The following is an 18064-nucleotide window of genomic DNA, read 5'->3' as shown; positions in this document are numbered from 1 at the left end:
TATTAAATGTACATGTATTTATATGACATCTGAAGACAACTCGTGTTTCTATTAACTCTTATGATAACATCGCAAATGACAATATTCAAAGTTCCTTACATGTATATAAGTGATAAGTAGTACATTTGATTTTTTGTGTGTGTAAATTCATGTAAGATCAATATTGTTTAAACTAGATTATTAAAGGATTGTGTACGATATTCGTGTACCTGCCCTACATTGACTCCTTTTTAAGGGCATGTAAAAGAAGTTGATAGACCCCCTTATTATTTTTTTTACAAAACACCACTATTGAAAATTTTGAAAGTGAATGATTGATTGTTTCGAACGCAAAGTGTTCTTAAGCTCGGGATCACATAATATTTTTGGATAAATCTGGAGATGCGGATACGTCAACGTATACGATACGGTTGATACGTTGTTAAATGACCGACCTCTATTTATATATATATATAAAATGTAAGCACCTCATGTTTGTGGTTTACCATCTTTGCCGCAAGTTTATTGTTTTCTGTTTGGCACTAAATTGATATACAGATTCTTTTTGTTATTCATTTTTGTGATAAGTTTATTTGGCAATCGTTAATGGTAGTCAGCAGGGTTTAAAAACATCAGTTGTTCGACCTGTTAGTCAAATACGTTTTGTTAAAATATACTTTTTCACTCTTTCGGTCTTTTTGGAAAATTCTGTTTGTGCTATATTTAAACCCCTCTACAACGAAACTTGTTTTACATGCATACGTATATAAATTGCGATTTTAACCAACAAAATAATAGGTTTGAACGTTGTTTTCAATTAAGACTTGTTTATATATATATATAGTTCGTCTAAACACCAGTCCAACAATGTTAGATCTGTTAATTTGCTTTCGCAAATTTTTTGTTCTTCCCTCGCCGAGATTCGAACTCATGCTACTGAGATATTGTGACACCAAATCGTCTTGCACTGTAACCGACACGCTAGACTACTAGGCCACCTAGGCCTCATAATAATAAAGCTTTCAGTGGCCGGGTGTGACCTTTCTTCGTCAGTGTTAATTTAGCATCGTAATACAGTACATGATATATAAGGCATTAAGATTGAATTGTTACAGATCAACTGAAATATCTATTTTAAAGGATCCTACAATATACCATACCCATATTTTGCTTTATTAATATATAACTTTTTATAATAATAAAAAGCTGTATATATTATCCAAAAAATAATTATTAATTGATGACACTGATGAATTTCTCTCAAAAATTTCTTTTTAATTTTCTTTTACATTATCAATCATATTCTGCTACTTGTTTATACCGCAGTCCCACTGGGCCACGATCGTACTACGATCTGTGAAAAAATGTGCATCGTGCAGATGGCAGTAAGGTTGTAGTACGGTCGTTTTGCGGTCTTCATGATTGTGATGAGCGTGGTCAACTTTGAACATGTTAAAAACATCGTGGTGCGGTCGTGGCGAAATCAAGTCGTAGTAGAAGCGTAATGAGAGCGCATTAAGGTCGTTGTAATATCGCAAAGGTCGCTGTACCAACGTAGCGAGAGCGTAACGAAAGCGAGATACTATTCGTAGAGACTTCGCTACGATCTCACATCTTACATCGACGTTATTACGACCTCACTACCACCATCACGTTCTCACCACAGTGGCGGATCCAGAAATTTTCATAAGTGGGGGCCCACTGACTGACCTAAGAGGGGGCCCGCTCCAGTCACGCTTCAGTGATTCCCTATATAAGCAACCAATTTTTTTCCCAAAAAGGGGGGCCCGGGCCCCCTGGGCCCCCCTCTAAATCCGCCTCTGCACCATGACCCAACTACGCCTTTACTACGACTATACCACGTTTACATGAAGCTGTTGAAGACCATAGCACGATTCTAGCATGCCCATGCCGTCCTCATCACGCTCTTCTTACGACCTGACTACGTTCATACTACGACCATCATGCTCAGTGTCATTTTTACATAAAATATATAAAAAAGGTTTTGTTTGTTTGTAAATGTAATGTGGACTTATTGACTTTTTTCTCTAAAGCCTCAACTATGCTTGACACACCTGTGTCACCTCTGTTATCGTTCAGTAAAACATCGTTAGTCAAAATTTGATGGACCAACATATGGGTGTGATTCAGGTTGGATTGGTTGTACTGTATGACATATCTGCTGGATCAGGACTCGTTACTATCAGTGCTCCTTCTGCTTTTACATCTACCCCTACCACCACGCCCACGTGTTCTGGTAAATTTTGTTGGCATGACTGTATTGTTTCCAAGAAAGCTACGTATTAATGAAATATAATGAACTGAACAGTATTCATATTGAACATGATGTTGACTTTATTGCTGCAAGTGTAGTGAGATTGCGATATGAACGTGCTATGGTCGTATTTTGGTCGTGTTAAGAGCGTGCTATAAGGACAGCAGAAGCGTGGTAAGATCGTGTTGCAATCGGATAAATCGTAGTATGGTCGTAGTGAGGACGTGATGAGCGTAGAAAGATCGTGATAATCATAGTGAGGTCGCAGAATAAGCGTGGTGAGAACGTGATATAATCGTATTGGGATTGTTGAAGACCCGTAATGAGGACGTAGTATTTTTATGCCGCTCATACCGTGAAATCATCACGATCTGAATTTATTTTAGATCGAAGAGAGCGTGGTGCGATTGTGGTCTAGTCGGATTAGGGTTTTAAGTTGCAAAACCATTAATTTTCAAATTTTTCAGTCTTTAGTGTTGCCATTAGTCCAATATTGCGTTATCAAATCCTAATGCTGTACCATTTAGTGACAACATTACTTTGACAGAAAAATCTTTATTTTTCATCTAAACTAATTCAAGAAAAACATGTTTATACCATGTACGTTGGCAAAATCGTAGAGGTTAATATTTTTGGGACAATTCTTAAATCAATAGAGGGTTATCAAATTGTTTTCCTGTTTAAAAACTGAAGGGGTCGTTCATTTTGACTTTATGAACTTTTACAAAATATTAGACAGACATGCATGAACAACTTCATATGATCCAGAATTTTTAGTTGCCCTAGTACTTCCAAACCCGTACAAAGAACTTAAAATTACGTACATTTGCAACAACTAAATCAAAGCAAACCAATACGCATAATACTGATACACAAGAAAAGATACTGCACAACAGGTGCTTGCAAAGTGAGATTGTATTCTCAATGAAGTTGGGGAATTTTTTAAGTAATTACCGCCAGGACATCCCATTCCCGCGTGCTATTTGTATGACAGATAGCTCGATGATCAGATCACCAAGACACAATGTCAGATACAACTAGGTCCCTTTGTGGAAAATACGAGTCAGGTCAATTAGAAAGGTTACCGCAGTCATTCAATGAATACTGTTATTATTGAGGGTATGTTTATGATCAACATTAAATCCATCAGATCCCACCACAAACCATTCAAAGCCTACATATTATATCTGATAAGACGAAGGATCCTACCTAAGCAAAAATTTCAGGCCATGAAATTCAAATTTATTTTACAGACCACATTTTTTAACTAAATAAATGATTAACCATCTTTAAAAGATATTGAAAGTACAAGACGTGACAAAAACCAAATAAAAAACCCCATACAAAGCATAAGGATTCAGCCTCCAGTCCGAATTATTAAAAAGAAATATATTGATTTTTTTTTAAAAAATCGTGAAAACACACGAAATTATATGAAACTTCTAGTTCAAGAACTTCTTAGCCTTGTGCAACCACATCTTAAGGGACGTCAAACTGTTATTCTAGTAGTCTTAGTAATTGTATGGTGTTGGTACTGAAGTTTAAGTTGAAAAGCTTGTCTCTAACCACCAAGAAACTGATACGCTCATCTAGGCCACATGTACTTTTAAACGTTTGTTCCATATTAGTAGTGATCTAGCAACCAAAAACATCATAATGCAGCAAAACATGCTTGGTGATTATGTTAAGTTTGTTCGATTCAATACGCATGTCAATTTTGATTTCGGAAGCAATTCTAAGTAAATTCGGAGTAAATTTGCAAAACCATTCAAATTCTGTACATATGCAGTGGCTGTAATTATATTTCTTTTTTTGTTGGTTTTCAAAAGTCTTTCATTTTCAATATTTCATTCCAGTACACAGATTTCATAACAGGTAACTGATTATTTATCATTAGATAGAGAAGAAAATGGTTTCTTATCATTTGTTAGACTTAATGGATTTCTGTTCTTCATAAAACAATATCCAAGTTAAGAGTATCATACTACGATGAAATTCCTCCAAGCAGAGGTGTACTTCGATTCGAGTGTCACTGATGAGTCTTTTGTAGATAAAACGCGCGTCTGGTGTAAATAAAAAAAAAATCCTGGTATCTATGATGAGTTTATTCACTATCACTGTCTTATTTAAAAATGTATGACTTGTCATCAAACACTATCATGAATTTGCCTACTTTTCCAGCTCATGGTTTTTCCATCAAAGATGTTGGGATGAGAAAACTCACATTACGTCCGTCCCAAAGCATGTTGCTTGGCTCTTACGTGGTTGCAAATGCAAGAAAGTTTGCATAAAATATAATTTAAAAAAAAACAACAAAACAAACCCCCCAAAACATGAATGGTGTCTTGCTTGTTGTTTTATGAACTGTAAAAATTGCAGCGATAATTCTTTCAAACACACTAGCCATAGAACTTGAAGAAGCTGCACTATTTACTAGTACACACTTAAAAATGAGAATGATGATTCTGATGGTGGAAGCATTAGAACTGACTTGGGGAGTTTATGCTGTGTTTTAAAAATAATTCTTGAAGTCAGCTAAACGTTTTAATTACGTTGTTTTGTTTAGGGAATATTAAGCTCAGGAATCTCATTGATCAGAATAAGTGTTTGTCAAACTGCTATATAACCAGTGTATTTTTTCTGATAAAACGGTTTGTTCAAATTTTTTGAAATTTTTATTTTTTTGTAAAAGGGTCAAAGTAAATACTTTGTCAAAATTTTATGAAAATTAAAAAAGTCAAATTAATTTTAGTGAAAGTGTTGGGTACCACCTTTACATCATCTTTTAGCAAATTTTAGTTCAGGTTGGTCAGATAATTGGTATGTCTTATCTCAAAAGTATATGAAATTTAAGCCAATGGTATATATACATATAGGGTATTTCGAATGATTAAAGCTCAGACACATTTTTTGATCTTTTGATTACAATTATTTTGTAAGGATTTATGAATATATGTAATGAATCAATACAAGGCCACCCCATTGTTGTCTTTGTTGTGTGAAATTGAAGCCAACTGAATATAGATAAAGGAAACAGTAGTATACCGCTGTTCAAACTCATAAATCCATGGACAAAGAACAAAATCGGGGTAAAAACTAAAACTGAAGGAAACGCATTAAAGATAAGAGGAGAACAACGACACAACACTACAATGTAACACACACAGAAACGGACCAAGCATCAGACAAAATCTCACGAGAATAACAAATATAACATCAAAACCAAATACATGAATTTGGGATAGACAAGTACCGTATAGAAGTTTGAAGTTTGAAAAATTTAAGTTCATACACTTTCTTGTATGGCGTGTCAAACGTTGAAATTTTTACAAACAAATAAAATATGTCCCCAAAGTAAAATTATTGTTCGTAAAAACAAATGTATGTTTATATAAACAAACTATAGATGCAAAAATTCAAAATATGTGTGCATCAACCTTAAATAGTTGTTCAAAACCATGATAAAACCAAGGATTTCGTAAGGTTAGACAAATCCTTGAAAAAACAATTATTTGGTCTTAAAAATATATGTTCATAGAAAATTGATATTTGTTCATAAAAAAATGTATCTTCATGAAAGTAAAATAAATGTTCATTAAAGTAAAATACATGTTCATAAAAGTAAAATACATGTTCATAAAATTTTAATAGTTGTTCATAAAATTGTAATAGTTGTTCATATAAGTAAGAACATTTTCATCAAAGTAAAATAATTGTTCATAAAAGGTGCAAAAATATTCATAAACACAAAAGGAGTAGGTCCAGTAAGACACATTTTTGGCCCCAAAATATAGCAGTTTTACAAAATTGTTAAAATGTAAACTTTTAGTTATTTATTGGAAAGTAGAATGCTTCTGCTACATAAATAAGGGTTTGTTTTTGACAATACAATGAACATATATTGGGTACTAGCATCATTAAGTCATGCTAAATTACTGTAATCTTCACATTTTTAGCATTTTAGTTAAATTTTAGACGGTTTCCGTCTTAAAAAAAAGTGGCCGTATTTGTGTTCATTCACAATATTTAAATGTAAGTTGTATTTGATGATGATGCATAACATATAAATATTGAGGATGAACCCGGATGTGGCTACTTTCATTTTTGACAAAAATCATCTGAAAAGTGACATTTTTTGGCATATATGATAGATTTTTCATATTTTTAAAGCTTGAATTGGAGCGTTTTTAATGAGTAAATTAGTAAAATCTTTCATATAAACTAATTGAATCAACTGAGATAGACACTTTTAAAGTGTTTAAAAATTCGGCCCTTACCGGACCCACTTCTTTTCTTTAAAAAAAATAAACTATACGTTCGTAGACTAAAATAAATGTTCTTAAAGGGGCACTAGCTACGAGACATATAAAAAATCTAAAGTATGATTTTTTTTGTTCAAACATTAATGAAAGCAGAAATAGTTGTTCATATAAATAAGAACATTTTCATAAAAGTAAAATAATTGTTCATAAAGTAAAATAATTTTTTATAAAGTAAAATAATTGTTCATAAAGTAAAATAATTTTTCATAAAGTAAAATAATTTTTCATAAAGTAAAATAATTGTTCATAAAGTAAAATAATTGTTCATAAAGTAGAATAATTCATCATAAAAAGGTGCAATATATATTCATAAACACAAAAGGAGTAGGTCCAGTAAGACACATTTTTGGCCCAAAAATATAGCAGTTTTACAAAATTGTTAAAATGTAAACTTTTAGTTTTTTATTGGAAAGTAGAATTCTTCTGCTACATAAATATGGGTTGTTTTTGACAACACAATGAACATATATTGGGTACTAGCATCATTAAGTCATGCTAATTTAATGAAATCTTCACATTTTTAGTATTTTAGTTAAATTTTAACCGTTTTCTGATTTAAATGAAAGTGGCCGTATTTGTGTTCATTCACAATATTTAAATGTAAGTTGTATTTTATGATGACGCATAACATATATAAATATTGAGGATGAACACGGATGCAGCTACTTTCATTTTTTACAAAAACCTTCTCAAAAGTGACATTTTGTGGCATATATGATAGATTTTTCATATTTTTAAAGCTTAAATCGGAGCGTTTTTAATGAGTAAATCAGTAAAATCTTTCATATAAAATAATTTGAATCAACTGAGATAGACACTTTTAAAGTGTTAACTATATAAGAATGATTTTTTTTGGATCGAATCAGTCAATCAAATAATTTACCTTTGTTTCACTGTCAATGTTGACATTCTTTTCCTTTAAATAACTTTACACATACAATTCACGTGTTATCCATCTCCAGCTAACGGGTTAAATTGAAGTTGCAAGTGAATAATTCATAATCAATGTTTTTTTGCTTATTTTGACAAAATTGAACCATTCTGGCTGCTCAAATCGAATTATTATTTCATTTTTTACATTTTATTAATGATTGAGCAAAAAACATTAATATAATAGATTTTTTATTTATCTCGTAGCTTGTGCCCCTTTTATGAACATATATTTTGTTTTTCACTATTATTGATGTTTTATGAATATATCTATTATTTTTGAGTACACATATTGTTTTTTTTTCCGCATATATATATATACAAATGAAGAATGTTGCATTTTGATACAAAGATACAAGTTACAAATTGACAATTTACGAATGAAACATTATGAAATTGAATAACCCGACCATAGAACAGAAAAAACTTTGAAACAAATTGACGCCCTCTCCCTCTGACTTGTCAGAGAAAATATCTTGCAATATCGCCATTTGCATGAAAGAGGCTATTATCTCTTATATATGCTTACACTAATTATACCCCACGCAACGAAGTTGCGGAGGGTGTAATGTTTTGACCCGTCTTTCTTTCTGTCTGCCTGTCCGTCCGTACGTCAGTCCGTCGGTCCTGTTTCTTGTCATCGCAACTCCACTCAAACCACACAACAGAATTTCATGATAATAAGGACATACTAAGTAGATTTGCATATCGACAAGAAATTACAATTCATTTTTTTTTCTAGAAGTTACGCCCCTTTGAACTTATGAGCTTCGATATACCACTGCAACAGTTTATCGTCGCAACTCCTCTGAAACCACAACACAGAATTTCATGAAACCTTGTAGATAATATAAGGACATACTATGTAGATGTACATATCGAAATGAAATTATGATTCATTTTTTTTTCTTATACAACTTTTTTTTTATCTTACAATTATTTTATATCTCCAGTGACAATGTGGGGACGGTGGGCATGTGAGCGCGCTCACTAAGGTTCTTTAATTTAATAACTCCACGAAAATATTTGCACATTTATTTTGCGTTTGGCCAAAGGAGTATGTATTTTGTAAATTTTAGAGTAAAACGATAGCCTGGGATCCTGGACGACAGAAGAGGCAGGCGGAATGCACCCTTTTTTTTTTTATATTTGACATGTTAATTAAAAAAAAATAGGTATATTGATTAGCATCGTGAATCATTTCAGTAAATTAACGATTGACAACATGTTAGATTTAGTAAGGTTGCCGGGCTATAAGGAGGTGTGGCACCAGGTGGGGTTCATATCGGGAGTACGGGGCATTAAGCAGCTGTTGAGATCGAGGGACTCGTGAATATTTTGGTCTTTTTGGTTGTACATTTTATTGTAGGAAATCTGGTAGCAGCAATTTTTAAGCTTTTTGACTAGAAAAATTCAGTAGGCATATATATCAATACATAAAATTGAGAATGGAAATGGGGAATGTGTCAAAGAGACAACAACTCGACCATATATAATAACCGACAACAGCAGAATAGAATATATATGTCAGCCCTTTCCTGTCAGAATAAAATGGTCCGATAATAGCATTTTATGATTAATAGAAATCGTTTATTACTAGTACCTGGGTTTTTTCAGTAATGATGTAGCCTTTTAAATCCGACTATATGGTATTAGGTTTTGTCATTGATGAAGGCCGTAGGTTGCCTACAGTTGCTTACATCGACTTTATTTGTACTTCTCATTGGCAATCATACGGTTTATTACCACATCTCCTTACCTGAATAATCCAGTAGTAATATTCCACTGACCAACGACTATTTCATTTACCCCGTAATTAGGAGAGATCAATTACGTTGAGGGACTGAACTAGTCGTTTTTTTTTATATAGATTCCGTTCTCGAACGAAAGTCCACGTCAGTAAACAAAATAACACTGGCCATGGGATCCTGTAAACATGCAATTCTTTTTTGCCTTTTTTAGACGCATTTACTGTTATTAATGGATTAAAATTACTTGAGTATATAAATTCGCACATTGAGGTACTCTGACTTACAGGAGGATTATACACCGAAGAAGAACCTGAGCGCCATCTGTCGTCATATTGATCGTTAGCATAATACAACGATGAAATTTAACACTTCGACATTTCACACATCGACAATTCACGAATCGACAAGTCACATGTTACAAGTTACAAAACATCAATATACAAAAAGACAATTTACCAGTAAAGAATTTTGAAATCTACAAGTTTAAACAAATTGACAATTAACAAATGAAGAATGTTGAATTTTGATACAAAGAAACAAGTTACAAATTGACAATTTAAGAATGAAACATTATGAAATTGAACAGTTACAAATAACAAACTGACAATTTACCGATTAAGAATGTTGAAACTACAAAGGTGCAAGTTACAAATTGACAATTTACGAATTAAGCATTATGAATTTTACAGTAACAAGTTACAAATTAACAATTTACGAATTAACAATTTAGAAATTACACAGTTACAAGTTACGAATTGACAAGTTACGAATTAAGAATTTTGACCCCGTTGGCTTTCCATAGTTAAATGCATATTGTTAGTTGTATTGTGTTTTTTTCTGAACAGAGCCCTTGACATTTTGACGTAAACAGAAATCTTCTCCTGCAAAATTGTCTTTTTTAAATAACAATCAATCTTTTCAATTTTCTTTATAAGCACGAACCATTTATCTTTTGTGCAGAGCAGGTGTTTTTAATCTAATGAATATGACAAAAGTAGTTTTGTTTCTGATAAACATTAGAATAGCTAAAGAGTTTGTCTTTAAGACACGAGATGCCCAACTTGTTTATTAAATATCGTAAAAGCAAAAGTATACAAGAGTTGTTCGAGTGTAGGTCAGAGATACATTATTAAGAGTAAACCATTTAGTACTACACTAGAACTATCCGCTGAACAAATAGCGATACCTTACCTTGTCTAGCATATGAAAACTGAATTTTAAACGCTAAATCGAATCAGTCATTCTTGCATAAAATATGGATCAAAGTGATTGTTAACTATGTAGTATCACTCATGACCTATCCACTGACCAAATATCAATGATACACCATGTATGAGAAATGGACACTAACGCAGAACTTAACCAAATGTTGCGACGTACGGACAGACAGATATCGATGAAATAATATACCCCTTTAACATGCGTGATCGGAATATACAAATATTCAACATTATGAAAAGAGTTTACCAAAAAAACATAATTATTTCAACAAACAAAACCATGCTGTCCATCATGAATGAATGATTGGCGCCTATATCTCCTTTTACCAAAATGAACATTACTAATAACCTAAATGAACAATGAATGACAAAGTTTGCATTGAAAATCATTTCATGGTCCTTTTGTTGTAAGTCAAATTACTTAAATGGATCAGTGGATATAAAAGATTTGTGCATGCATTATAAAGGTGCTGACATGTTTTATCAAATTTTAAGCTGAGTCTTTGAAGTAGGTTCCGTAGCAACATTTTGATATATTATTTATACATCTCAGTCAGATTCCAGGAGCGGATCTAGCCAAGGTTCCGATGTTGGACCTGTTGTTATGAATACTCAAAGTAATACATCAGACGAGACAGAAAGAAAGAAAGAGATTTCTGCGCAAATGCGGGAAAATAAAAAAGTAAAAAAATAGTTAACGATTGTGAGTTCATAAGTACATCGGAAATTACATTTTTAGCTCACCTGGCCCAAAGGGCCAATTGAGCTTTTCCCATCACTTGGCGTCCGTCGTCCGTCGTCGTTAACTTTTACAAAAATCTTCTCCTCTGAAACTACTGGACCAAATTAAACCAAACTTGGCCACAATCATCATTAGGGTATCTAGTTTAAAAAATTTGTTCGGCGACCCGTCCAACCAACCAAGATGGCCACCATGGCTAAAAATAGAACATAGGGGTAAAATGCAGTTTTTGGCTTATAACTCAAAAACAAAAGCATTTAGAGTAAATCTGACAAGGGGTAAAATTGTTTATCAGGTCAAGATCTATCACCCCTGATATTTTCAGATGATTCGGACAACCTGTTGTTGGGTTGCTGCACCTGAATTGGTAATTTTAAGGAAATTCTGCTGTTTTTGGTTATTATCTTGAATATTATTATAGATAGAGATAAACTGTAAACAGCAATAATGTTCAGCAAAGTAAGATTTACAAATAAGACAACATGACCGAAATAGTCAGTTGACCTCTTTAGGAGTTATTGCCCTTTATAGTCAATTTTTAACCATTTTTCGTAAATCTTAGTAATCCTTTACAAAAATCTTCTCCTCTGAAACTACTGGACCAAATTAATCAAAACTTGGCCACAATCATCTTTGGGGTATCTAGTTTAAAAAATGTGTGGCGTGACCCTGCCTTCCAACCAAGTTGGCCGCCACGGCTAAAAATAGAACATAGGGTAAAATGCAGTTTTTGGCTTATAACTCAAAAACCAAAGCATTAAGAGCAAATCTGACGTGAGTAAAATTGTTTATCAGGTCAAGATCTATCAGCCCTGAAATTTTCAGATGAATCGGACAACATGTTGTTGGGTTGCTGCACCTGAATTGGTAATTTTAAGGAAATTTTGCTGTTTTTGGTTATTATCTTGAATATTATTATAGATAGAGATAAACTGTTTACAGCAATAATGTTCAGCAAAGTAAGATTTACAAATAAGTCAACATGACCGAAATGGTCAGTTGATCCATTTAGGAGTTATTGCCCTTAATAGTCAATTTTTAACAATTTTTCGTAAATCTTAGTAAACCTTTACAAAAATCTTCTCCTCTGAAACTACTGGGCCAAATCAATCCAAACTTGGCCACAATCATCTTTGGGGTATCTTCTTTAAAAAAATTGTCCGGTGACCCGGGCATCCAACCAAGATGGCCGCCATGGCTAAAAATAGAACATAGGGGTAAAATGCAGTTTTTGGCTTATAACTCAAAAACCAAAGCATTAAGAGCAAATCTGACGTGAGTAAAATTGTTTATCAGGTCAAGATCTATCTGCCCTGAAATTTTCAGATGAATCAGACAACCCGTTGTTGGGTTGCTGCACCTGAATTGGTAATTTTAAGGAAAGTTTGCTGTTTTTGTTATTATCTTGAATATTATTATAGATAGAGATAAACTGTCAACAGCAATAATGTTCAGCAAAGTAAGATTTACAAATAAGTCAACATGACCGAAATGGTCAATTGACCCCCTAAGGAGTTATTGTCCTTTATAGTCAATTTTTAACAATTTTCATAAAATTTGTAAATTTTTACTAACATTTTCCACTGAAACTACTGGGCCAAGTTCATTATAAATAGAGATAATTGTAAGCAGCAAGAATGTTCAGTAAAGTAAGATGTACAAACACATCACCATCACCAAAACACAATTTTGTCATGAATCCATCTGCTTCCTTTGTTTAATATTCACATAACCCAAGGTGACCGACACAGGCTCTTTAGAGTCTCTAGTTTTAAATTGATTTTTATACTGTTATAGGGAACGTCGTCCCCTTATTATGTTATAGTATAAATTCAATAATAAGTTATGATTGACATAAAAATTCCGTAAAGAATCCCAGAGTTGATGAGATTACCGAGCCCGCAGTTCTTTTAATGTCAATATTAACTTAATTGTTGAACTTTTACTGACTTATACACCATCAAAAACATATTTCGCTGGCTATTTCCCCCCCGCCCACCATCCTATTTCGAGTCTCCTGATTCTATGGGGTGTGTGTAAAATTAGTCATGCCCGATTTACTTCAAGTTAATTGAACCTCAATTTTAAGACCTAAGAAATGAGATCGTCCCAGGTATCTGAGATACTTTTGTTGCACTGAATAACAATGAAAATAAGTAAAGATGAACTCTTTTATACAACTATTTATTCTCTCATATTGTTATAACATGTCAATATAGAAGCGGAGTTCATCAGTTTTGTTGATGACGACCGTTTAGTTACTCCAGTATATATTTACAAATTCGCAACAAATACCATTGATTCTACAGAATTAGTAATGAAAGGATATAATTTGGAATTACCAAAACCAAAAACCAAAAAGGAATAGAAATTCTAAAACTTACATTTCACCAGAAGACTATCCATAAAGCTATTATCCACCATATATAATTGGAGGAACTATCTTGACAAATATCAAAACTGTACGAACATTAGCAATTGAAGTAGCATTCATAAAAGTTGTTCCAATAGAAGATGTATATTTAGGAGTAGTAGCATTGATGGCAAATATCAAACGGAAACACTATCTTTATTACTAATTGGGAAATGTATTAGATACAAAAACGACCAAAATGACACAGAAATGCACAACTATAGGTCACCGTACGGCCTTTAACAATGAGCAAAGACCATACCGCAAAGTCAGCTATAAAAGGTCCCGAAATGACAATATAAAACAATTTAAACGAGAAAACTTACATTGTTAGCTAAATTATCATTGTTAAATTATCATATATTCTTTTGAGCTTTCTGGATAACTAATTAATTACAAAGGGGGAAGGGATGGATATACAAAAAAAAAAAAAACAGTTGGCTACAGTTTCATCATATGTAACAAAAGCCTGAAAATGCTTAACAACAACCCCAAAAAACTAATACCTTTTGATAGATAATGGATATTGTGGCTTTGTAAATGTTTGAATGTGTAGGTCGCACACGTTAATAATAAAATCACAATAAAAAAGAACTCCGAGGAAAAGTCCAAGATAAAATGGCAAAGTCAACAGCTGAAACACATCAAACGAATGGATAAGAACGATATAAGCGACCGTCTCTTGATTTTAAAACATTTTTAACCATCGTTTGCCAAGTCATCGTAGAAAACATTTCTTTCCCTTTAAGATATTCTTGATTATGAATTAATCTACAAAAGAGGGATGAAAGATACAAGAGGGACAGTCAAACTTATAAATCGAAAATAAACTGACAACGCCATGGCTAAAAATGAAAAAGACAAATATACAAGATGCATTTATCATACAGCAACCACTATTAAACCACTCCCCTATAGCCATGCGGATCGTCTAGTTTTTAACTGATTCCTTTAATCTCACCTGTCCTGACGATGTTACATTGGGGCAGGAAAAATCGCATGATTTGACAGGTCAGTTAAATAATCAAGAGAAAAAATTATCCAAACACATCCCGGACTGGTTTTATTGCCATTGAGACATACTTTTTTCTTTTTCTTTCCACGAATGATGAAATATCAAGTCAGGTAATGATATAATGCAGATCCCTCATCCGTTGTAGATACGAAATTGAGGAAGCACTTATTTACTTAATAGTAACCTCGATATTAATGTTTGACAAAGCAATTCGTACCATCCAAAACAATTGATTATAAAACTACAAAAAAATATAAATTATTGTTTGTAACACCAAAAGGTAGATATTGCCATCGGACGTTAATGAAACAACAAGTCCACCATTTTTATAGGAGCTAAGAGGTGAACTGTTGTATAACGAATAGGCAGTAGACGCAACGTCAGATATTGCTACCATTTAGTGTAACAGAAAAATGACGTTAAATTGAAAACGCGCACTATCTAATTCTTCCTGCTTTCCTTTTTGGGTAAATGCAAAATATAACACACAAGAATAAATGCCGTGAGAATCCAATCCAATATGATTTTATAATTAACATAGGATATTCAATTTTACTGCTAGCAATTATGTGTTTTTGGAGGAATATTGCTGCATTATATATTCAACCCGAGTATGATTTTATTCAAGCAGTGACATACAATAGCTTATTGTTATGATACTGAAGTTTTATTACTTTTTAATCGTCTTATAGATATGTATTTTTGTTATGTGTGCATCATTTCGTTTTGTTGAAAGCAGGACATTTAAATTTAGTGGAGGAAGGAACACACGAATGCAGTCCATGCCGTCCCTAGCATACTACACTTGTGGCGACGTCAAATTATGATAACGGACAAACTTGCAAGACATTTCCATTAATCCGTATTTTTTTTTATAGATAACCCTGTAATCTTAATGCTATTTGGTGTACCAACTTCAACTTTAAAAGTACTTTTTATTGGTATAGTTACCAAAGCCGAAAAACAATCTTCACGAAATCAAATATCTGTTTTTGTGGCCTTAAAAGTTTTGTGAAGGCATGAAAGTTTAACTCGGACATTTCCACAAGACATTGCAAATCTATTGTTTTGAATTGAATATATAGCTCAATTTATTTTTCAATTCGAATTTTGGGAGCTTACACTTAGTACAAAACGATCGTGCTTACAATTTAATGAATTATCTGTCAAAATTTTATTTTTGAACTGAAATGTTTCAAGTTTCAAAATTAGATTTCCGATGGGACATTTCCGTACATCATATTCTTTTGAAATATGTATGCAAATTTTAAATGGAGACAGTCATGTTAACCAAAACTGAAATATATCACGTCATAGAATGTTCATGCAGAATTTCGAATAGTTGCGTGAACATTTCGCGAATAGTTCGACTTTTATGTTTCGAGTTTGTTTCGTTTTTCGGATAATCTGTGTCTTCCTAAGCCTATGAATATTATATTTTTATTCTTTCTCTATCATAATGTGAAAATTTAAGAATCAATCTTTATTTTCATATATAATTTTAAAAATTTATTTCAGCATTTCTATAAAAATTTTCCCGTCAAATATTTACTTAAAAAATTTTCCCGTCAAATATTTACTTAACGCTATTTTTTGTGGTAGTAGCAATATCTAACGTTGTATCAGTAGTAAATATCATATTTTAACCAAAATATTCTATAAAAGAGGGACGAAAGATACCAAAGGGACAGTCAAACTCATAAATCTAAAACAAACTGACAACGCCATGGCTAAAAATGAAAAAGACAAACAGAAAAACAATAGTACACATGACACAACATAGAAAACTAAAGAATATACAACACGAACCCCACCAAAAACTAGGGGTGATCTAAAAATGATTGCTGCTGGACATTGAGAAAAGAGAACGATATTGTTTTCTCTGTTTTGTAATAAAATCCCTTTATGCTGTTATTCTTTTTTTTCAGTTTTCGATTTTTAATTGGATTATTATGTGGAGCTTTTTTAATTCGAATAATATCATTTGAGCAGTTCAAATCGAATTTGATAGTGCCTGCTACTATTTCTAATATAGAGAATATAGTATTTGATATTGAAAAAAATGGAAGTTCTAGTGTTAATCCATTGAACGATTTCGATGAGAAATACGTCTACAGAATCAACCCTGTCGAATCAATGTGTAACACTTCTAATTGTGATTCATTGCAAATAATATATATTGTAAAATCATATGTTTTGAACTTTGGTCAAAGAATTGCTATACGGCAAACTTGGGGAGGCATGACCACTCTTCGATCCAGAACAGTATTTATTATTGGATACCTTGACGGCATTGATCATTTGGTTCAACAAGAGTCAAAATATTATAAAGATGTTTTACAGCTTAGCATACCAGATCAGTATGATAATTTAGTTTATAAAACTATTTATTCTCTCTTATGGTTATTACATGTCAATATAGAAGCGGAGTTCATTCATTTTGTTGATGACGACCGTTTAGTTAATCCAGTACACATTTACGATTTCGCAACAAACACCATTGATTCTACAGAATTAGTAATGATAGGATATAAATTGGAACTGTCGAGACCAAACAGGAATAAAAATTCTAAAACTTACATTTCACCAGAAGACTATCCCTATAGCTATTACCCACCATATTTAATTGGAGGAACTATCTTGACAAATATTAAAACTGTACGAGCATTAGCAATTGCAGTAGCCTTCATTAAAATTGTTCCAATAGAAGATGTATATTTAGGAATAGTAGCATTGATGGCCAATATCAAACTGAAACATCATCTGAAGTTTTTGCCATATAAACAATCGCCTTCTAATTTATGGAAAACAGCATCATCTCCTGGTTATGCAACGACGTACGCTTTACTTAGGGACTGGCATTTAGTAAGCTCAACGAACAATATAAAAAAAATAAGTCAAATGTGACTTTTGCCAGTGCTCGGTATATGTGCATTTAGATTTCGGGGTTTTCTTTCTATCATGCTGTTTTCATTCGATGTAACCTGGCATTCATATTTAACTTAATTTATTTGTGATTAATTGAAGTTTAAAATTGTCATTATGTTTTACTATACAACACAAGATAAAAAATAAAAGATCTGTTTTTTTCTGTTGACTTCTTTGTCAGATTAAAATGTATGCGTGTTGGATTATTATTTTGCTCAATATTGTATATGTACGATGTATGTTTACACAATGTTGGTCGATTTATTCTAATTAATATCAATTGTAACAGTTATGTCAGTATTTGTTGGTTGTACAATTTTGTCCATATCTCTAGATAATATACTAATGTCTTTCAATATAATTTATCATGCAGTATTATCTTCTCCTTTTATAGTGTAACTTGAAATTTTGTAAGAACATGTTTTGGTTGTGTTTCTTATACAAACAAAGATATCTGACTTATTTTGGAATAAAAATCAAACAAAATAA

The 18064-nt window shown here is 32.5% G+C and overlaps 1 protein-coding gene across 1 annotated transcript; it reads left to right on the top strand.

Moving 5' to 3' along the window:
- The first annotated feature begins 16888 nt into the window (after positions 1 to 16888).
- LOC139485363 (beta-1,3-galactosyltransferase brn-like) lies at positions 16889 to 17554 on the top strand. Its single transcript, XM_071269839.1, has one exon. It carries the CDS (start codon positions 16889 to 16891, stop codon positions 17552 to 17554), a length of 666 nt encoding a protein of 221 aa, XP_071125940.1.
- Positions 17555 to 18064: the final 510 nt, after the last annotated feature.

This window comes from Mytilus edulis, chromosome 1 (assembly GCF_963676685.1).
Source record: "Mytilus edulis chromosome 1, xbMytEdul2.2, whole genome shotgun sequence".
In the NCBI taxonomy this organism is placed as follows: Eukaryota; Metazoa; Mollusca; class Bivalvia; order Mytilida; family Mytilidae; genus Mytilus; species Mytilus edulis.
Note: the sequence above shows the minus strand (reverse complement) of the source record. Positions and strands in the feature narration are given on the sequence as shown.

What these genes read in the sequence shown, in the direction of transcription:
- LOC139485363 (XM_071269839.1), top strand. Translation starts at nt 16,889, where the DNA reads ATGACCACTCTTCGATCCAGAACAGTATTTATTATTGGATACCTTGAC.